Source organism: Zootoca vivipara, chromosome 4 (assembly GCF_963506605.1).
Source record: "Zootoca vivipara chromosome 4, rZooViv1.1, whole genome shotgun sequence".
NCBI lineage: Eukaryota > Metazoa > Chordata > Lepidosauria > Squamata > Lacertidae > Zootoca > Zootoca vivipara.
In genome coordinates, this window is record NC_083279.1 from 29,720,774 (window position 1) to 29,743,594 (window position 22,821).

At 42.1% G+C, this 22,821-nt stretch overlaps 1 protein-coding gene across 1 annotated transcript in view; it reads left to right on the plus strand.

Annotated features, from left to right (window-relative positions):
- The window catches only part of VWA3B (von Willebrand factor A domain containing 3B), a 78,565-nt gene that overhangs the window by 21,378 nt on the left and 34,366 nt on the right, over positions 1–22,821 (plus strand). The window contains 7 exon segments of the mRNA XM_060273478.1: positions 10,668–10,784; positions 12,252–12,445; positions 13,997–14,151; positions 16,207–16,345; positions 18,197–18,328; positions 20,714–20,812; positions 22,256–22,438. Coding sequence (XP_060129461.1) covers positions 10,668–10,784; positions 12,252–12,445; positions 13,997–14,151; positions 16,207–16,345; positions 18,197–18,328; positions 20,714–20,812; positions 22,256–22,438 — 1,019 coding nt within the window.

Below are 22,821 nucleotides of genomic sequence, written 5' to 3' on the forward strand. Positions count from 1 at the left end.
AGAGGGCTTTATACTCTTTTTTCAATTTAAAGTAGGATGGAGGTAAGAGATTTTGTCCAGCATTTCTATAGTCCATGTACGCATTCCTTAAAGCTTCCTTCTTCATACGGCACTCTCTGTCAAACCAATGGCACCCTTTGTTAGTGTGGGACTTGCGGTCTGAGTTTGTATTTACAGTGACCACATCCTGCAATGACTCAATGAGATTTTCATAGGCAGTCAGGGAGGAATCTATGGAAGAGTTGTTTATTATAGTTGTTCTTAATCTAATTGCAGTTTGTGAGTTCAGTCTATTCTCAGCTGCAGTTGCTGTCTCTGGTGTCCATTTTTTCCTGCGCAATTCAGATTCATTTGCTTTATCTGATTCTATGTATTCTGTGCCAGAACGTGGGTTTGAGTTTTTACCAATTATGGACATGATTAGAGGTAGGTGATCGCTTTCAGTCCTATTATCTATATAGAATTCTGTAATTAATTCAAAAGCCTCCCTCGTTGTGAGACAGTAATCAACTGTGCTGGCTCCATTTGAATTTAAAAATGTGTACTCTCCTTCTCTATCCCCGGAATGCGTTCCGTTTACAATGATAAAATCTAGACTTATGAGTAGCAGAGCCATACAGAAGCCTGCAAAATTGATTTGACAGTCTTTCGACAATCTTTCCGGGGGAGGGTTTAATGAAAAGGCGCTATTTTCCCTTAGGTCTTCTAGTATTGGGAATTTTCTTTCCAGTCCGTCCTCGTTTGAGCCTATTCTGGCGTTCATATCTCCCATTGTGTAGAATAGTGCACCGGGATACTTAGTTTGGCAGGAATGCAGGAAACTGTGTAGTTTACGCCATGTGCTCTCAATCTGTGTTTGCACTGTATGCGGTGGCATATAGACTGAGACAAAAATGATGCTCTTGGGTTTTAGCTTCAATATAATTCCCAGCGCCAGTTGCTCGTAGACCAAAAATTCAGACACCTGTGGAACCAAATGGGTAGCCACCAGAATTACTAAGCCCCCGCTTGGTCGTCCCCTTCCAAGCGGTTTGGATGCCTTGATTTCGTATGCCTGATAACCATCCAAAAATATGTTGGCAGTTACCCAGGTTTCCTGAAGCATAATTATATCGTATCGCATTATATATTCACGAAATGCCTCATCCCCTAATTTATTGGTCCAGCCCGCGATGTTCCATGAAATAATTTTAAGGCTGTTCGTTTCATAAATGGCTTGGCTTCATTGTGGTGGAGAAATTGTTATCAGATCTTCCACTGATTCGGTAATAACACAGCCATTCTTGGGGTATATTGAGTGTTGATTTCCTTGGGGCGGAATTTCGGTGATTTCTGGATTTACCATCAACAGTGATTTTAGCTGGGTTGCTGCGGTCATCGGAGGGGCTTTGTCTTTTCCTTCATCGAAGACAATTAGGTCTAACTCAGGTTTTTTAGGTGTCCCGTTTCCCTTGTGAGGAGCATCACTTAGCGTTGCCTGGGCGGATTTTATCCGAGATGGAGATGAGGTGTTGCTGCGGGGGTTACTGCATGTATCCATCTTTGGTAACCTTTCCGAGTGACCCTCTGTGCTGTATTGGGTACCCTTCGGCAAGGAGGGCACTGGTTGCTTGGGATCGGTTCGTCTACGTGACAGGTTTGGCATTAGTTGTTTACATTCTGTGTCTTTAAAAACACGTCTCACATCTATATTGTAATTCAGCAGATGGGCTCTATATTTCAGGAGCTCTTTAGGTGTAGTTGAATCAGAAAATGTCAGCATAATCCTGGTATGCTGGGAATCCATACAGAGCAGATTTATCATATTCAAATTTTCACATTGGATGTTAAGCAGACATTTAAGGTTTCTCTTTACACTGTCAATTGATTTCCAATAGGGAAGTTTGCCGTAGTAAGGATAAATATCAAGGGCTACTTGAGTATTTTGTAGGATCAGACCCCTACTATCACTTTTGTTGTTTTTATTGCTTGTGGTTCCTCGCTTATCCAGTCCAGGTTGGTCACCCCGCTGTGCACAATGTTCTTGGGGGTGAGCAACACTGTGGTCAGGCTCTTTAGGATTAAGGGGGCTGTTTCTGTTTCTGTCCACCAGGAGAACCAACTCTGTCATAAGAGACGTTATCCTTTCTAGTTTAGTATTAATCTCCTCAACTGTCCTAGCAGTCAACAAGCAGTGGTCAGCCAGTATTTCCACAAAGGGCGGTGTCCCCTCGGATATTGTTTCCTGGAATATTTCCTGGATGCTCACGTCAACATTTTCTTTTGGGTGATTTTCACCCATTAAAGGGTCTTCTATCTGAGAAGGTGCTGTATTTGGTGAGGTAGGTTTTGCTGGTTCGGGAACTTGTGTTCTTATGAAGACGTCCAATTTGCTTTGTTTGCATTTTTGCTGTGGGCTCGTTTCTGGAGATGCAGCTGGTCGCTTCTTTTTCCTGGACATTTCTTAGATATTAGCCGCTTCTAAGTTCTGTTGTGTCAATGAGCTCGGCGTCCTCCCAGAAGGGAGTGATGTTGTTTTCCCCTTCTGCTGATAAGCAGCTTCTGCTAATGAGCAGCTTTGTGGGTATAGTAATTTGGGCAGACTGCCGAAAAACTCATTTAGATTAAAATACTAAAGGTTTGTAAAACATTGAAACTGGTAACACTGGTAAAACTACCGAGAATTAGTTTAAAAGATTAAAACCGCATTACTTACACAGAGATCAAAACAGTGCTACCACTAACGACGCCATCTTAAAAATTTTATTTTATATATGTCCAATATCTGCAAGCGTCAGGGAAGTTACAACATAAAACCACAATATAAACAACATAAAATATAAACAACATAAAACCACAATATAAAGCCACTAGTACTTCAGTTGTTTTCATTGTGTGTACACACACACACACACACACACACACACACACACAGTTTATTTGAAACATTTCTACACTTCCTCTTTTCATTTAGACATTTCCAGGACAGTTTACAATGACTCAAAAAGCACAGTAAAAGTGCATGGATCAATACAGTGACTCACAAGGGTAGAACAGTGCTAAACACAACCATATTCTCTCTCTCTCTCTCTCTCTCTCTCTCTCTCTCTCTCTCTCTCTCTCTCTCTCTCTCTGTGTGTGTGTGTGTGTGTGTGAAAGAGAGATACACTGGAGGTTAAAAGTCTGAGAAAATCAGAAGGTCTCCTGGCTGGCACCTAAGAGACTAGGCATGCCTCTCCATGGCGAGAGAATTCTGCAAATGAGGTGTTGCAGCCAAAAAGGCCTCCCCCCCCCCCTTTATTCATCTGCCTCACTTCAGATGGTGGGGGTCCGAATTCAAAACAGTGGCAAACAACGCGCATACCAATTCTGAAATTAATTTCACAAATTTCCTAAGCTAAACCGGAAGGTGCACAGAGTGGAACACATCACTGGGACAGCCCATAGAACAATAAGGTAACGGGGGGGGGGGAGAGAGAACAGTTTTACAATGGCGCATGACAATGAGAAGTTCATTGTGCTGTGTGGGAGGGGGAAAGGTCATTTTCTTTCTGAAACCATTCTCAGCTAATGGAGCTGGACATCCCCTATTTCCTGTATTTTAGAGAAGAATGTTTGATATTTAGAGAAAGTGAAGAGGAAGGGTGAAAAACAGTCCCTTTCAGAAAGGTGGCAAGTTTGCATGTTCCAGCAGGCCTGCTCTGAATAAACGCAAAAGCCCCCAAGGGGTTTGGTAGCTTCCAAATAACTGTGTATCAAATTACGTGTGTTAATAGGAAAGAAGGAATCGCTAACAGCCAGGGGAAAACAGAGAAACATTAGTCCCTGTTGTGACTGAGTACACACAATTTTCAAATGCTGATTACCCAGGAACAAGGCAGACTATATACATACATAATCAATACAAGTTCTTTCCTCCCTTTTTGTCACTGAGCTGCTTATGTGTGTGTGTTGTATCACTAACAAGTCATCTTGATTCAGTTACTTTTCAGATATTTTTCAGAATGTGCATGATTTTAAAGAGGACACATGTTGAGCATACACATTACAGTCGTACCTTGGAAGTGGAACGCAATCCGTTCCGGGAGTCCGTTTGACCTCCAAAACGTTTGGAAACCAAGGTGCAGCTTCCGATTGGCTGCAGGAAGCTCCTGCAGCCAATCGGAAGCCGCGACAGACATTTGGGTTCCAAAGCACGTTCGCAAACTGGAACAGTCACTTCTGAGTTTGTGGCATTCAGGAGCCAAAATGCTCGACTCACAAGGCGTTCAGGATCCAAGGTATGACTGTATAAGTAAATGCACCAGGGTGATAGGGAATAGCCAGCATTTATTTGACTTTAATATGTTTTTTTTAAAAAAAGAAATCTGTATTGCAGAATGACCCCCAGGAACTACCAGTTAAGATTGGTGTCAGAGACTCTGCTGTTAATTCCACCTTTCTTTTAGGTTACATGGACAGATATACAAGTCCCAAGGCCTTTTGGGGTGGTGGCTCTGAGACTGTGGAATACCCTCCCTGTGTAGGTCTTCCAGGTCTCTTCTACTTTGCAGACATATTTTAAAGACTTAGTTTTTCAACATTCTTTTTATCTGCTACTTTGTTGTATCCTGCTATTAAATTTTCAGCTGTTTGAATTTGCCCGCCTTTACTGCAGTTTTTCAGGATGGTTTTTCTTTAGCTTGTCTGTTCGTATATCTTTTATAAGGCTGGATTAAACACTGATTTGGGATTAAGTCTCATTAGACTCAGTAGAGCTTACTTTCTGGGTACACACATATAGGGTTGGGCTGCATGCTATATATGTGCATGTTGAAAAAGTGGGGGGGGGGCTTTTTGGCCCCACAGGCCAGACCCTAATTAGGATCGGCCTTGTCAATAGCATGATGTCATTGTGATGCCACATGATTGGCAAGCAGATGGGGATGCCCGCCTGGCAAATCCACCTGTCAAAAACACAAGAAACCTTCAAAACACATTCTTCCCCTCTTAAGAAATCTGGGCAGTGTAGTTTACCCCTTGCAAACTTACAGTTCCCAGCAGCCCTTGGCAGACGACAGTGCTCATAATTATTTGAGGGAAAGGATATGCTTTTAAGGTATGTTGTGTACGCAGCCTAATTCTCCAAGCCATGTAGGGTTCAAGCCAGCACATGGTGTTGACACCCTTGCCCCCCCCCAGGCTGCAAAACAAAGAGCAGATCCTGGAACATAAAGAATAGAATAAATGTAATTGCGTAAAATGTAGCTAGAAAATGAATGCCCCCTTTTCTTGGAAGCACTGCTTGTCCTTTTATTTAAAGGTCACTTGGGACTGTGATATTTCTAAGAGGGACGACTTTCTAATTCCTCTGTATTTTAATTTTAATTCAGCAGCTGTTTAATGATGGCTTGCAACTAACAGAGCCTCTCCGCTGGGTTCCATTGTGAGCAAAGAAGCATTCCCGCTCCCTCTCGTTTATATTTCAATAGATGCGTTGAAAGCTGCTCTGCTGTGGCTCTTAAAATTATGCCCCTGCACTTTCCCTTTTCTTAATGGCTAAATTGCAGAATGGTTTTAATCAGCCCACAAGTGCAGCAATCTACTAGAAATGCTTTGTAGGCCGTGTATTTATTGCTTTTACAGAATAGAATTTACACGTTAAAAGGGAACACAATTAGTCTTGGGCATTTACCTAGTATTATAGCTGTGGTTATGACATCATGCCTAGCCAATTGGAAAACTCTGGGTACGTCCAGGGCTCCCTCTGCCTCCTGCCTCTCTCTGCCTTCTACAGCAGAAAAGACCCTGGAGTGATATATTTGTCTTGCATGTTTTGGGGTTTGCTTATAGAGCGCTTCCTAGAAAGGGTGTCCTGAGAAACAATAAAGATATAATATGAAAATAATGATTGCATTCTGACATGCTGGTGTGTGAAATGGGACTAAATGATACCCAAACCAGAGAGAGAGAGAGAGAGAGAGAGAGAGAGAGAGAGAGAGAGAGAGAGAGGAAACCTAGGAAGTTTCGTGCTTTCATGTTAAAGGTTCAGAGATACTTTGAGTGGGCTCCCCAGACTACTTAAATTGTTATGGGAACATGGCTGGTGTCCTCAGTCAGCTCCCCAGCAGAGCTTTTCTCTAGTGTTAAGCAGGCTACTTAACCATAGGACCCCAGTAAGTTGCAACTAGCCCATTAGTGTTTCATGTTGTTGTTGTTGTTTAGTCGTTTAGTCGTGTCTGACTCTTCGTGACCCCATGGACCATAGCACGCCAGGCACTCCTGTCTTCCACTGCCTCCTACAGTTTGGTCAAACTCATGTTCGTAGCTTCGAGAACACTGTCCAACCATCTCGTCCTCTGTCGTCCCCTTCTCCTAGTGCCCCCCATCTTTCCCAACATCAGGGTCTTTTCCAGGGAGTCTTCTCTTCTCATGAGGTGGCCAAAGTATTGGAGCCTCAGCTTCAGGATCTGTCCTTCCAGTGAGCACTCAGGGCTGATTTCCTTCAGAATGGATAGGTGTGATTTTCTTGCAGTCCATGGGACTCTCAAGAGTCTCCTCCAGCACCATAATTCCAAAGCATCAATTCTTCGGCGATCAGCCTTCTTTATGGTCCAGCTCTCACTTCCATACATCACTACTGGGAAAACCATAGCTTTAACCATACGGACCTTTTAGGCAAGGTGATGTCTCTGCTTTTTAAGATGTTGTCTAGGTTTGTCATTGCTTTTCTCCCAAGAAGCAGGCGTCTTTTAATTTCGTGACTGGTGTCACCATCTGCAGTGTTTCATATTTTCATCAATTACGGTAGTCCTACAGAACTTGTGACTCAGTGGCAGGTTGATATACCCTCTGTGCTGGTTGACTACTTGGTAGATAGAGTTTGGTGTCAGTGAGTGCAGGCCCAAGACACTTTGCTGCCTGAGGCGAAGGACAAGATGGTGCCCTCTCCTCCTGCAACGTACGGAAGCCCACTGGGCTGGCCGTTCAGTCTTAGACCAATGCTGGTGATAGGACAAGGACCTCCAATCTTGCCTGAAGGCAGCAAGTTAATGGAGGAGATGCAGGGCAGTCTGTGTAATGCAAACACAGCTCTGCCCCACCCAGCATCTCACTGGCATTTGCTGCCCCAAAGCATATGCTGCTGGAGACAACTGCCTCACTCTGCCCAAGGGTAGGGCCGAGTGCTCAAAGCCATAGCGACAAGGGGCTCTTAGATCAATAACAGAGCATATGCCCTGCACGTGGCCTGTATGAGGAAAGTACCAGGGGCAGTCCTTGGCATCTCCAGGTAGGACTGGTCTGAAACCCTGGAGAGCCACTGGCAGGCAGTGCATTTGGCAGTAACCTTCATGGACCTGTGAAGGCACCTTCCTAGGGCCATACATACATTTTAAGAAGCAAAGCTGCTGATGAGTGCTTGCTTTTATCTCAGTCTGCTACTGCCTCCAAGTGTCGCTTCAGAAAGGCTCCCTAGTGTCTACCTTTCCTTTTAATGTCTCTGACTGTGCGAGAGCAAACCTGGACCTAACATGCCAAGCATAGGCAACAAAATGCAGGTCTGGAACTGCATGCAACTTGTTCCCATGTTCTGTGGCGATTATTGAGCTGGCGATAAACAGATTAAACATTCAGGGTCAGTGGTGTGTGCAGAATAGAGCCATTGTTTCATTTGTTTATTGCCCAGTTGCAGATGCCCAGAGGAAATCAGTTAGCAGCTCTTTCTTTCTCTTCTGGGCAGATTTATGACCCAGTTCAAATAAAACTTTCGAGCCCTTCTTAAGCACCTGGTTTTTCAAGGTATGTGGAGTCTGATATGCAGGTTATATTTTGCTATTATTATTATTATTATTATTATTATTATTACTATTATTATTATTAGGCAAAGGCCATCAGGAGATCTTAGCCCATTGTGAATTGTGGCGGGATTCATGCAGCGGTAGAAAAGAAACACAAGAGAATAAACAAATGCTTTCAAGAGTGGAAAACCGTGAAGTACAGGACTGTATTTTCAAAAGTTCATGTTGCTCAATATTATGATCATCACATGGTGAACTTAAATATCTAAAAAAATTAAAAGTGCCTGTGCTGCTTTATAGTTCCAAGCAGGTCTAAAAGTGGCTTGCAAAAATCCTCAGAAGTCACCTTGTATAAGCATTGGGGATAACTTTAAATGCCCAAATCATAGTGACTGTGGCTCGTTTTAGACAGAACAGAATCTGATGATCCTGGCTTGTGCAGTGGTACCTCGGGTTACAGACGCTTCAGGTTACAGACGCCACTAACCCAGAAATAGTACCTCGGGTTAAGAACTTTGCTTCAGGATGAGAAGAGAAATCGTGCAGCGGTGGCGCGGTGGCAGCAGGAGGCCCCATTAGCTAAAGTGGTGTCTAGGTTAAGAACAGTTTCAGGTTAAGAATGGACCTCCAGAACGAATTAAGTTCTTAACCAGAGGTACTGGTACCACTGTACAGGGTTATGGTCCCCCGCAAATGGTGATGATGATAATAATAATAATAATAATAATAATAATAATAATAATAATAATAAGCCATTGCTTGTTTTGAAGCAATTGAAATTTATATCTGGCTAATAAATGAGAACAGCAAATCCTGTTGTATTCTTTTAAGAACTGTGTGCTACTAACCTTTTCTTCATTCTGCTAGGCTGATTTCCCCCTCTAATATGGAAGTAGAAATATAGGAGAGTCCCAGGAGATGGCAGTATACAATAGCACATTTAAAGTTGTGTGATGCTAGAAGAAAAAGAAGGAGCGAGAGCAGCCTTGCTGTTTCAGTTAGAGCTGCACTTGTGCATATGCAGAACATACATACTTTATTTCAGTTGAGCAATAATTGTAGATTTATTGGATCCTCAAATATTAGCTTCTTTGAAGTTTTATGATAGTTGAAGCATGTTGCTGTCAGATCTGCAGCATATGGCCCCCTTTCAGGGTTTTGCTGTGCCAGGAAATAAACTCCTTAAAAAGTAGTTTGCTCCAACTGCGGTGCCACTGCAGCATCATAAACCATGACATTATCTTGGCACAGAAGAGGGTTAAGCTGATACTGCAGGCAAATAAAGCTGGTACTGGTATTTAATGACGGGGAGTCAATCTGTGACTGCTTTGCAGGCACAATGAACTAGCACGTTTGCAGGTATATTTGATTTAAAATAGCTCCAGAGACGCTTTCTGGTATATAGGGAAAAAAGCACACATTTGTTCTTGTGATATTTTTGTGTCTGTGTGTGATTCCTTATCTTATCTGCAACCATGCTGAGATTTTTATAGCATTTAATTGCGGTGTGGCTCTACTAGCAAAATGCCCACCATTGTGATAAGTAGGGTTTGCAGTGGGGAAAAGATTGGTGGCACCTTAACGATTCCACATATTTATCAAGGCTTAAACATTTGTGGACTACATCAAATGCACATTTTATATTGCAAGCATCTGTAGAGAGCGCTGCATTTCTGCATGCTCTGTATGTGGAGATGCAGTGCACGTCTGCAGGATTTTTTCTTGGCAGGCTGGAACACACAGCCACACAGCTTTGACTCACTATAGCAATGGGTGCTTCCAGGTGGGGGCAAGATCTCACAAATGGGCACACGAGGTTCAAATGCACACAGTTTAAGCTATGCTTTCTATTTCACATCCATACCAGTGGGTAATCCTTGTTGTAATATTTCTGTGCTGTGTGCTTGAGCCCCTCCGCTCAATAACTGTTTCTTTGCTCTTGGCTACCTTTTTCCATTTGGGGCATGCATGCAAGTATTTCCTGAAGGAGCATCGTCTAGCCCGGACACTGAGGTCCAGCTCCAAGGCAGGGCCTTCTGGCAGTTCCCTCACTGTAAGAAGCCAAGTTACAGGGAACCAGGCAGAGAGCCTTCTTGGTAGTGGTGCCCACCCTGTGGAACACCCTCCCATCAGATGTCAAGGAAATTAACTTTTAGAAGACATCTGAAGGCAGCCCTGTTTAGGGAAGTTTTTAATGTTTGATGTTTTATTGCATTTTATTTTTATTTTTTAAATATTTTGTTTGAAGCCACCCAGAGTGGCTGGGGAAACCCAGGCAGATGGGCGGGGTATAAATAATAAATGATGATGATGATGATGTACCTATGCGCTTGCACTTTTAAAATGTGTAATAAGTGTATAAGAGTTCAGAAGCAAAAATTACCAGTCCTTAGTGATCATGTTATCCAGCTGAGGTATTAACCTGATTTGTTATATTTTGCTTATTTTTGTTTATTCACTTTAAAATCATGATTAACCTGTCCACTGCCTTGATAGTTTTTTGGTTTGGCAGTACAGAGATATTTGCAGATGCATGAATAAATAAATGTTTCGTAATGGGTTCTGTAGTAGTTTTAATCAATATACTTTTCTTTTTTTTTTGCAAAAAACCCAAACCAAACCCGTGGGTCTAGGTGCAGTCCAAAGAAAGCAATCCACAGGTCTTTAGGTTTACTGTCAGACACTATAAAACCAGCTCAGATTTGTTCCCCCATCTGTATTAGTCATTCCCATGTACTCGGAATGCTTTTTCTCCTAGATATATTATTGAAAGGTGTGCAGTGATTGCCCATGACTCCTCTATGATTATCAAAAGTAAAGGCATTCAGAGGACATGAAAGGCCAGAGAAACTCAGAAGGTAACTAAATTTGCTTCTATTTGTGTGCATCTTTCATTATTCCAAAATTCAGGAACAGGGGTCAGAGAAGATGTGTACCTGATCTGGAAGGAGATGGAAGAAGCCAGGAATGCACTGATACAAGTTCAGAGAATTCTGATAGAGTTTGAGCAGTCTGAACTACCTTCAGGTATGTTGTGAACACACACACACACACACACACACACACACACACACACACACTTAAATATTCTGACTGCATTGCAGCATTGATGATTATGCTCTTGATTCCATTACGGACAATTGTAAGTCAGTGTCACTCAAAAGGATGAGGTTGCTCTTACAGATCTGCACGCTGCAGGAAGTTTGCCTAATACAGTGGCTGCAATCTTTCTTGCAAGTGTGAATTATGAGTGTGTCACTCTAGCATGCTTGAAGCCATGGCTCATTGGTAGAGTACATGTTATGCACGCAGACACTACCTGAAATCATGGAAGGCTGCTCCCAGTCAGTTTATTTAATGCTGAGCTAGATGGACCCAATGGTCTATCTCGATATAAGGCCAGTACCTATGTCTCTGGTGTTGTGTGCTTTTGCCTCTAAAATGCTTTATTCTAAACTGCAGAGTAAACAGCAGAGCAGCACTGGGGAGGCAAGGAGTGGCCAGGCCTACCAGCCCTCATGTCCTAAACTTATCTTGCCTGTCGGTCTGTACAGTGGAACCTCGGTTTATGAACACCTCGGTTTATGAATTTTCGGTTTATGAACGCCGCGGACCTATCTGGAACGGATTATTTCACTTTCCATTACTTTTAATGGGAAAGTTTGCTTCAGTTTATGAACGCTTCAGTTTATGAACAGACTTCCGGAACCAATTACACCCATGTTTCAGTTTATGAACGCTTCAGTTTAAGTACTCCGCGGACCCGTCTGGAATGGATTGATCCACTTTCCATTACTTTCAATGGGAAAGTTCGCTTCAGTTTATGAACGGTTACTCCACGTACTGTCTGCAACGGATTAATCCACTTTCCATTACTTTCAATGGGAAAGTTCGCTTCAGTTTATGAACGCTTCAGTTTATGAACAGACTTCCGGAACCAATTGTGTTCATAAACCGAGGTACCACTGTACTGTACATAATCCATCCATTTTTAAAAAAATACCATCAGCTGCAAATTTCATCTTTCCTTGCTCAAGTGGTGTAGTTTACCCAGGAGATCTAGGTTCAAGTGCAAGCTTAGTCTGTGCCAGGAGTGTTGGATTTAAAATGGATGCATTATCTCAAAATCCTTTCAGACTCGAAGGACCATATTTTATCAATTAACAGGTTATCTTAAAGTGCACATCAAGGCACTTTGTAGTCTTGCAGGGCAAAAAGCTGATCAACTCATTTTGATTTCACAGGGCAATCATTACAGTTCCAAATTCTACATTTGGAAATCCAAATTTAGGCATTATGGTTTTTTTAAAGCGTTGTGCTTTGCTTTTTTTATATGCAAAACCTTCCTATCTTGTCATTTTAACAAAGCAGTATTGCTTTGTAAAAGGGAGGAAAGCACGTATTTTTAAAAATGAGGGTGCTCGAGTTGATTATATTAGGTTCAGTCTAATGCCAGCAAACGCACATTCCATTCATACCTTTTTACGCCATCAGCCCAAACTGACGGTATAGTAAATGATTCAAGAGCAGAGGATTATGTGAATTCCAAGGAGTGGCTTCAGAAGAATGGCTTGAAAGCGCAGAAGCTGACCATAACAAAAGCATTTGGCGACCTCAGTTTTCGTCATGCAAAGGGGATTGTCAACATAAGAACCAAGCCACAGGATGAATCGGTGCAAACTGATGCTGTAGGTAATCCACTAGTTTTGGTATATTTTCTTGACTGCAGTTTTGTCACATATGTTTACAACTGTGCTAGTTTATGACAGGGATGAATCCACACTGTCGGTATCTCTCCGGAGGGATTAAAGAGCTTTGGGTTTGTGGTTCCAACAAAGGAAGGTTGGCAACTGAAACTGATGGAACATGCAGAAATGGCGGAACTCACTGGATGAATAAGAAATCAGGAAGAGAGACTTTTAAAAATAGAATGGGGGAAATTTATTGACTATTTGAAGATACAAAACAAAAACATTAGTGGGACTGATATAAACAAGTGCAGTAAGATATGATGAAGGGGAAGATAAGGGAAAATTAGTAAATATATTTGAATTGAATATGCAGTAATAAAAAGATATAAAATAAATAACCCCAGAAAGGAGGGGAGGGAAGGTAAATTAGATTTGTAGAGATTTGATTTTTCTCATTAAATTATTTGTAAAAGGTGAAAGTGGAAAATAGAAATTTAAGAAGAAAAAGAACTTTTGGTTTGTGCAATTAAGGTGGAATAATAGACTCAGTTACCATAGCATAACAAATCTGCTTTTGCAAAGAATCCGCCTTTTTGCGGTTTTGAAAGTGACAGGAAAATGCACTGAAAAGTGTGGGAGTCACGAATGGCAAAAAGGAAACGCCTTGTAAGCTAATCAGAATGAACGCTTGTTGCTGTATAATTTTGTCAAAAACCAACCACAGCAAATGCTCAGTAAGGATAAAATACAATCTAACTTTTGTGTAAGCTTTGTGCGAACGCATCATAATAAAGAGGATGGCATTTGTAGTTTGCCCAGCAGACACTGAACTTAGTATAGAATTCCCATTTGAGGAGCACATTTTACCTTGGATAGAATCAGCGGGAGAATCTCATGCTCTGAGTTTGGAAAATAAGAAAACTGCATTTATTGCAGGAAATGCAGGTTGGATAGGGAAGATCTTATTTCTATCCAAAGGCAGATCTAGGGGAGCGTGACTGGTTTGGTTACGCTGACTACAGAGCTTCTGGCATGCTGCAGCTTCCTCTTTCATCTAAGCAAAAGAGAATCTTAAATATGTATGCTGTCATGAGGGAGGCATGTAGGAAGAAGAAGTGAGTTCAAGTCAGCTACTTGTCAAGGTGGATCTACACTATACAGTTAAAGCACATTTAAAACATTTGACTTACCCCCCCAAAAGAATCATGGGAACTGTAGGTTTTTCACTCACAAGAGCTACAGTTCCTTAGCAAACTGCAGTTCCTAGAATTATTTTGAGGACTTATATCAGCTTTCCCCTCTATCCTACCCCATGTTGCAATTAGGCTGGGGAAAAGTCTTCTATTAGCTACAATAGTTTCCCCCCAGAAACCCAAGCAGGGGAAGGGGGGGGAAATGCTGTTTTGGTTGGATAGGGAGGCCTAAGAGAGCTTGAGAGTGTGTGTGTGTTTGCTATGTCTTCATGAAAACGCAGCATTAAAATGTTCTAACCAATGCTTTGTGTAGATCATGTCTCAACTTTCTCCCCCGAACGCCTTGCTCTTATAGGAGTCTAACAAGAAGTTAATTGATGCAAAATACTGTGACAAGTTTTTGCATACAGACGTGGAAGATGGGGCCACACTGCACATGCATTTCGATGGGGAAAGGTGCAGACAGTATGAAGATAAAATGAGGACTGTTCTCGATCAAATGGAACTAAGGTTCGATTGCTTTCTAATGTAATATTTTCAAAAGCAGCGTCTCATAATGGGAAAGCTATCCAATGCATAACTCGTGTCTGCTTTTAAAATGATTGTGTGATATTGGGGCACTGTTATAAACTTTTGTCAGGTCTTAAACTTTCATCAGGCCTTAAAAAAACTTTTGGATTAGCATATTAAAAAAATTCACACAAATACTAGTTGATAAAGCATTTAGAGTGACCTTATGGAGAGATATATTACAGAATATGTTTGTATCACCGATTCAATCTTCTTACATGACTTCTCAAGTTATGGTGCAATTCACCTGTGCGTTTGAGATCATAACTGAACCCAAATGCAATATTTTCACGCCTAACCTGTAACGCTCCATATTCTGCATGTCAGGGATGGGGAACCTGTGATCCCCTTCTCAAAAGATGCACTATATCGTTTGTTGAGCAGGCCTCAGCATAGTTTGTGGGAATGTTGAGGACAGTAGGAGAGGATATATTGATTAATATTATCCTTACTCACGCTAGTGAGCTTGTAGCAGAACATATCCCCATGTACATAGGAGGAGGCTAGTTGATTGGATTTGTGAGAATCACTTGAGTTAAGCAATCCAGCCTGGCTTGTCCAGATTGGATTTGTTCCTGGTAAATCCCCTTTTGTTCTATCTTAAAACAATAATGACATAGAAATCTTTTAAAGTAGTGATAAGGTTTACTCACATTCAGTCCACAGTGTGATCCTGAAGGCAGGCTTTAGCTTGTAGTTACAGGTACAGAGAAAAGTGTGGATTCATCCTCTTGTGAGGAATGAGCCCATGTGCTGCTGGCTAAGAACCAGCACCCAGCAAAAGCATCAAGATAATACAAGAGGACGAGCATCAAGAGAAAAGGGGAAGATGGCTACGTGACCAGCTCTTTTATGGGGTCTGCCAGGGTCACGGCCATTTCCTTGGTCACACACAGGGGGAGGATGCTCCAGACCAGGTGTGACAGGAAGTCCTCCTGGATGGAGCAACATTCCCCTATGTGTCCACTCTGGGCAAACAGGAAATGTTTTATTTGACCGCTTTTGTGATGTTACATCCCACATAGTTCTCTGAATTATGGTCTTGATAGCCTTTCCTGGTTTGATGTTCTCTAGATGTTTTGGTCTACAACTCCCATCTTCGCTGACAATCGGCCATGCTGGATGGAGCAGGTGGGAGTTGGGAGTCCTACAATATCTGGATGGTCATAGGTTCCTTACCCTTGCTCTATATTCTCCAGTAAAGTGGTTGGTTAAGTGTTGTTTTGAAACACGCAGCCCACACACTGATGTAGGTGTATTAATGGGAGAGTTCAGTTTAAAAGGCCATGGGCGGGAAAAGGTTAAGCTAAGGAACAGGAGGTAATGAACCCAACATGGTAAACAGCCTTCTCTGACACTATAGCTTCTCTAGGTTGCCTTGTCAACCATTCAGGTATTTATTTTTATGCAGTACATTTTGAAATGAAGGGGAAATGGTAATGAGTACATTATCAGGAATTTGTGAAGCAACACGATAATTATATAGTAAACAATAATACATTTATACTGTAATTGAATAAAGATTTTTTTTTTAAAAAAAACATTGGTGTTGATGATGTTACCATTAATAATATACTTCAAGGGGCTCAAAGCAGAATACATAGTTCCCCAACCTCATTTTACCCTTGCAATTTGAGATAGGTCAAGTGGAGAGGTGGTAATTGGCCCAATGTCCTCCGGTTAACTTCGTGGCCTACAGATTAAAGACCTCGTCTTCTCAGTCCTAGTCCAACACTCAAACTACCACACCATACTGATACCCCTTAAAATGTGGAGGAGTTCTAGACTCTAGGTCCCATTCTTGTATGATTTTAAGCTTTAATAGGTATATATAATGACCTCAGTTTTTTTAAAGAAAAATCTTTGACTGTTTTTTTTTAAAAAAATCTCTCTTATCAGATAAGTTTTTATAAGCTTAGGAGAGTTAAGGAAAGACAAAGGGAGTGTTTTACACCTTTGTGCCTCTCATTTCATATTGAACGTGTTTTCCTGTAGACTTCAGGAGCTGAAAAAAGGGAGCAGAGCGCTCTTTGGAGATGTAACTGAAGATAACATCTATTTTCTCATTGATACATCCCACTCTATGAAAGACAAACTGCCCGTGGTGAAGCAGAAAATATTTCAGCTCATGCGGGTGAGTGACAACTATGTTCCCCAAGGCAAGGATTGTAAAACAAAATGCGTGCAAAGACATATTCTATATTTCTCCAGTCATGCAGAGGGATATAGAAAGCTGTACCAAGTCGGATGATTGATTAGTCCACCTAACTGGTCTACTCCCAGTGCTTCAGACAGGATTCTTTCCAATCCTGCCTAGAGATGCAAGGACAAAACTTGGGGACCTTATCAAGTGCAAACTATGTGCTCTGCCAATTGTTGTTGTTTAGTTGTGTCCGACTCTTTGTGACCCCATGGACCAGAGCACGCCAGGCACTCCTGTCTTCCACTGCCTCCCACAGTTTGGTGGCTTCAAGAACACGGTCCAACCATCTCGTCCTCTGTCGTCCCCTTCTCCTTGTGCCTTACCTTGTTCTCCTTGTTCTCTTTCCCAACATCAGAGTCTTTTCCAGGGAGTCTTCTCTTCTCCTGAGGTGGCCAAAGTATTGGAGCCTCAGCTGCATGATCTGTCCTTCCAGTGAGCACTCAGGGCTGATTTCCTTAAGAATGGATAGGTTTGATCCAATAGGTTTGCCAATAGGAGAGTGGAAATGGGAGTGGAAATTGCTGATGTTTGCTTATACAGTGGTACCTTGGTTCTCAAACTTAATCCGATCCGGAAGTCCGTTCCAAAATCAAAGCGTTCCAAAACCAAGGTGCGCTTTCCCATAGGAAATAATGCAAAATGGATTAATCCGTTCCAGCCTTTTAAAAACAACTCCTAAAACAGCAATTTAACATGAATTTTACTATCTAACAAGACCATTGACCCATAAAATGAAAGCAATAATCAGTGTACTGTACTATAAAATAAATAAGATAGTATTGTGGATGATAAAAATTAAAATTACTTTTTTTTCTTACCTGCACTGATGATAGTCATTGTTTGGATGGGGGGGGGCCTTTATCCATTTCCACAGTCACACAATCAATCAATCAATCAATCAGTAGCTGAACTGGGTTCCACACAGTCACAAAAACAAATTAACTGAAAAAGCCTCAAAAACAAAAACGCAAAATAAATAGCAAAAACAAAAGCACCAAATACAGTGGTACCATGGTTCTGGAACTTAATCCGTTCCGGAAGTTCGCTTGACTTTCAAAATGTTCAAAAACCAAGGCGTGGCTTCTGATTGGTGCAGGCACCCTGGAAAGCCACATCGGACATCCGGCTTCTGGAAAACGTTCAAAAACCAGAACACTTACTTCCGGGGGTTTTGGCGTTTGAGAACCAAGGCACCACTGTACATCCCTATGTCCAGAATGGAAATCAATTTGATTCACAATATGATCCATATTTGCTGCTGTAGCTTTTGGTTCAAGATTGATATTTCACTGATGATGAGTGCCCTCCCCCATTTGTTTTCTGTTTCCTTTGCATTGAAATGTATGGGGTTGTAATAACATAATGGCAATGGCATTTACATAATTCATTGTGTAAGTTACGTAATTTCACCACATCAGATAGTGAGAATAATAAAGCTGTCTTTGGTAGAAGGCAAACTGCAGCAGAAATGGAAGCAGTGCTGCTTGCAATGATTACAGAGCGGAATGGAAAACGATGCCTAACATCCCTAACTACCACTCAGTGACAATCTTTTCCCTCTAACGAAAACATAGATACTTTCTCCAGTTTGAGGTGTGTGGGTGGATTCAGTACATCCAAAACGCTGTGAGGTAGAATTACAATCTCCCGAAATAAATAATTTTTATCACTTCTACTGTAGATGAATGAAATGTACCTCCTGTAGTCATTTGCTTTTCAAATACAGCAAAAAGTGTGACATTTCTTCTATGAAGGAGAATTCCAACGGTGCATTTCTTACAGGAACAACTGAGAGACAAAACCAAAGTTAATTTTGTTAAATTTGACACTGAGGCAGTGGCTTGGAAGGAGAAACTTGCTAGAGTTAATGAAGAAAGTTTGGAAGAAGCTCTACTATGGGTAAACGACCTGGAGGTAAATATAGGAACAATAAGCACTTTAAGAAAATGTGAGTAACCCAAGTTTGTGCTGTGCACCTCAGTTAATTTTTGGTTACTATATAAAGCTGGCTTGAAAGGCACAATTTTATTTGCAAGAGTAACACCTCCCACTCGCCTTCTGCATTTAAGACATTTCTGGTTCTTCCATCACATTCCTGATCTAACAAAGCTGTGGAAATGTGCTGCATGTGCCTGTGTGCTCTGCTCTTTATGTTCCCTCATGTGCACAGCTTAATATATGAGCACATTTTAAACCTGCAATTTCTCCAAAGAAGTCATGATTGTATACCTCTTCCATTTTATGCTCTCAGCAGCTAGGGCAACCTCCAGTTTATTCACAACAATACTGTAAAGTTGATTAGACTGAAATATAGTGATTTCACGAGGTCACCTTCATAGCTGAATGAGGATTTGAATCTAAGGTCTTTCTGGCGTTAAACCATAGCACCATTATACTGTAATTCGTAGGTTGCCATATGATTCTATTTTGCTTTTAATCTAATTTTAAGATGTATTTTAATCAATTGTTTGACTTAATGTTTTAGTATATTATATATTTTGATGTTAGCCCCCTGAGCCTGGCCTCACCGGGGAGGGCGGGATATAAATAAAATTTATTATTGTTGTTGTTGTTGCTGCTGTCCTTTCCTCCTCATGCTCCTCACAATACAAGACTTTATGATTTGTCACGCCACAGTCCACTGAACTTTGAGTGCTCCCTACAAACCAGGAAGTCTTGTATTAAGCCCAATCCAAAAGGGGAACAGAAAATGGGAGGAGCAAGAAGAGAGCACATAGGTGTACAGTACATTCCTGATTGAACAAAATCATGATTTGTTGGACCAGGGATGTGATGTCTGAACTGGGTCACTGAGTCTCAAAAGAGCGTTTAGCATCAGTGTGAAAGCGCCTTTGGTTGTATCGCTGTATTCGAAACACAGAAATCTGTCTTGGGAAGAGTTCCTGCAGAAAGATTTCATACTTTCATCATAAAAAAGGAGTTTTGGATACTGTCCTGCCATGTCAGGAGCAGGAAGTTCAAGTTCCCCATTGCTTGTTGCTCCTCTGCTCTTGTGTCACATCCAGACTATAGCATTTGCCCCTCTCTTGCCTAGAATGCACATGGTGTGATTTAGATGTGATTTCATCCAGAGCTGTAGGCAATATAATGAAATGCCAGTGGTACTTCATCTAATCCAGCGGTGAGGCAGCTCAGGCCCAGCGACCAAATGCAGCCTTCTAGGCCTTTCCGTCTGGCCTTCAGAATCCAGGGCCACACCCCCTCAGTGGTCTTCCTTTGAAGCCCAAATGTTTTTACCTGGCTGGGATGTGTCCTCAAACTCTAGTAATGCTTCTTGCTTGTGTGGCAGGAGGATAGAGAATGGTGTGCATGTGTGTAGGAACTTGCCTAGAGTACAAAGGTAAAATTTTCATTAATTGTTCTGCCCACTTTTGCTTCTGGCCCCATCCACTATTGTTGACCTGTGGCCATGGGGAGTTTGCCCAGAAGGGACTACAACCCCCAGGCTGAACCCCCACCTCCAATTTCACCCAGAATCTAGCAGACTTCCATGTACAGTTTCTCCATATCCTTCCCAGCACCCTGCCCACCCGTTAACGCTCCATCAGTAATGTAAATGAATTTAAAATAAAAAAATTCCTTCAGTAGCACCTTAAAGACCAACTAAGTTTTTATTTTGGTATGAGCTTTCGTGTGCATGCACACTTCTTCAGATACCAGTTGATGGACTTCCATTTCATGCGGCTCAATGTGGTGCCTTCCATAGTTCTGGTTACAGGTAGGTAGCCGTGTTGGTCTGGATCGAAGTAAAATAAAAAAATTCCTTCAGTAGCACCTTAAAGACCAACTAAGTTTTTATTTTGGTATGAGCTTTCGTGTGCATGCACACTTCTTCAGAAGTGTGCATGCACACGAAAGCTCATACCAAAATAAAAACTTAGTTGGTCTTTAAGGTGCTACTGAAGGAATTTTTTTATTTTACTTCGATCCAGACCAACACGGCTACCTACCTGTAACCAGTAAATGAATTTGTACGGCATTTCGTAAAGTGCCCTGCTACTTGGATCTGTAAAACTCATCTAGATTAGGCTTAAACATCACATGGCAAATGGTGGCATCTTAAAACAGCAATTTATCATTTATATCTATTTTGATTGTTGCCCAACAGGTGATTTAGACACCTTCCGGGACTGAATTAAGTCTTTCCTTTGGGCAAATTGTGAGGTTCCTCTCACCAGCACATCTGACAAAGAGATGTGACAATCCATTTCACAAGTTTAGCACTGTTAATGTTTCCATTCCCTCCTGATGTTTTTTCTCTCTCCGTTGACTGCTTAGATTGGAAGATCTACAAATACCCTGAAAGCACTTCAGATTGCCTATTCTGACAGTGACACTCAGGCCATTTATCTTCTCACTGATGGGAGGCCTGACCAGGTATCTATGGGAGAAGCAAGACATGTCAGGACAGTATGATGATGTAACACTGGCTGTATGACAAAGCAGAGCATTGATGTAGAGCAGGGCTGGCCAAACTGAGGCTAGTCTGAGTCAGTTCAAGGAAGATACATATCTTCGTGTCCTCACCATCTTTTGTTCCAGACAGACATTGGGACCATGAGAGTCTGGGAAGAGGACATGGTGAAGGACGCATGATAACAGAGGAAGCATGATCCTCCAGTGCCCAGAGTAGGAGGGTCCAAAAGCTGAGGTCTTTGGGTAGATGAGAAAGGAGGTTCTTGAGAAAACTGGGGCAAGCAGCTGGGGTGGTGGTGGTGGTAGGGAGAGGAAAACAGTGGTAGACACTGGGTAGAGAAAGCAGCATTGATGAGGGTCTTAGAAGACAGTTGGAATGGGAGAAACAATGACATATATGAGTGGAGGGTTGATGAGGAAGGAGAAATGGCTCGAGGAGCTTAGGAAGGAACCAGCTAGGGAGAGGGGAGCCACAGTGGTGGGGGGAAGGTATTGGTTATGGGAAAGCATAGCTTTATCAAGCACAGCAAACTTTAGGGAGACAATGTGGTGGCGGGAGCTGCAGTCTCAGGCTGGAACTAGATGTTGCATGTCCTGGGACACTTTTTACCTGGGATGCTGTCATACTCCGTTTGGGAAACTAGCTGGGCATCCTGCACAATCAGTGCTGGTTCTGCCAGCCTTGTAGACCCCATAGGAGCAAGTTCAGCCTGAAGATTCCTTCAGTGTTTGGATTGTTAGATGAAGGTGCGGAAATAGCAAATTAGAGCCTTCTGAATGAGGACCTTTAAAGCCCTAAACGGCCTCGGTCCGGTATACCTGAAGGAGCGTCTCCACCCCCATCGTTCTGCCCGGACACTGAGGTCCAGCTCCGAGGGCCTTCTGGCGGTTCCCTCATTACGAGAAGCCAAGTTACAGGGAACCAGGCAGAGGGCCTTCTCGGTAGTGGCACCCACCCTGTGGAATGCCCTCCCACTAGAGGTCAAAGAGAACAATTACCAGACCTTTAGAAGGCATCTCAAGGCAGCCCTGTTTAGGGAAGCTTTTAATGTTTGATGGATTTCTGTATTTTAGAATTTCTGTTTTTTTTGGAAGCCGCCCAGAGTGGCTGGGGGAACCCGGCCAGATGGGCGGGGTATAAATAATAAATTATTATTATTATTATTATTATAGCTTTGATCCCCAGGATGCCACGCTCAGCCAGTGGAATTCATCTTCTTTTGGTTTTGATGATTGCCTGTAGTTCAAAGCACTGTCTGTTATGGTATAGATCACGGAAGGCTTTAATGCTTCTATCACTTCTTCAAGAAGATATAATCTGAAGGCAGTTGATTTGTTATGCAGTGCGTATTGGTTAATATCTCTGTGTCAATACATTTAATTTCTCTCTCTCTCTCTCTTTAGCCCCCCGATATAATTCTAGTCCAGCTCCAGCTTCACCGGAACATTCCCATTCACACTATTTCCTTTAACTGTGATGATACCGGAGCGAATAAATTTTTAAATGAATTGGCCAGCGAGACAGGTGGACGGTTTCATTACTATCATATTATTTTGAGAGACCCTGATGCTCCAAAACCTTCTGAGGCAAGTATTTAGTAAAAGTTAAAATGAAGACTTTAAGATGTTTCTTTTCCACACCAAGGGGGCTGTATAATAACTTTTGATGAAATTGGTTAGTGCACAAAGTTCTTAATAGGGTCTGCATAAAACTGAAGGTTCAAAAGCATTTTTGAGAAGCAAAACAACTAAGGCCTCATCAGGAGGAGGAGCTGACAGCTTATCTCTGCCAAATCTTAGCCATTGTGGGAGAGTCCTCTGAGTCCTAATTTTCAAAGGCACTTGTGAATACTGGTGTTTGGCGCCAGATGTTGAGGGACCCTAGAATAAGATGTCTTCAGCGTGTGAATGTCAGGGGGCTGTCAGGCGAGCCCAGGTCATCCACGGGGCAGGAAAGAACTTGAGACACG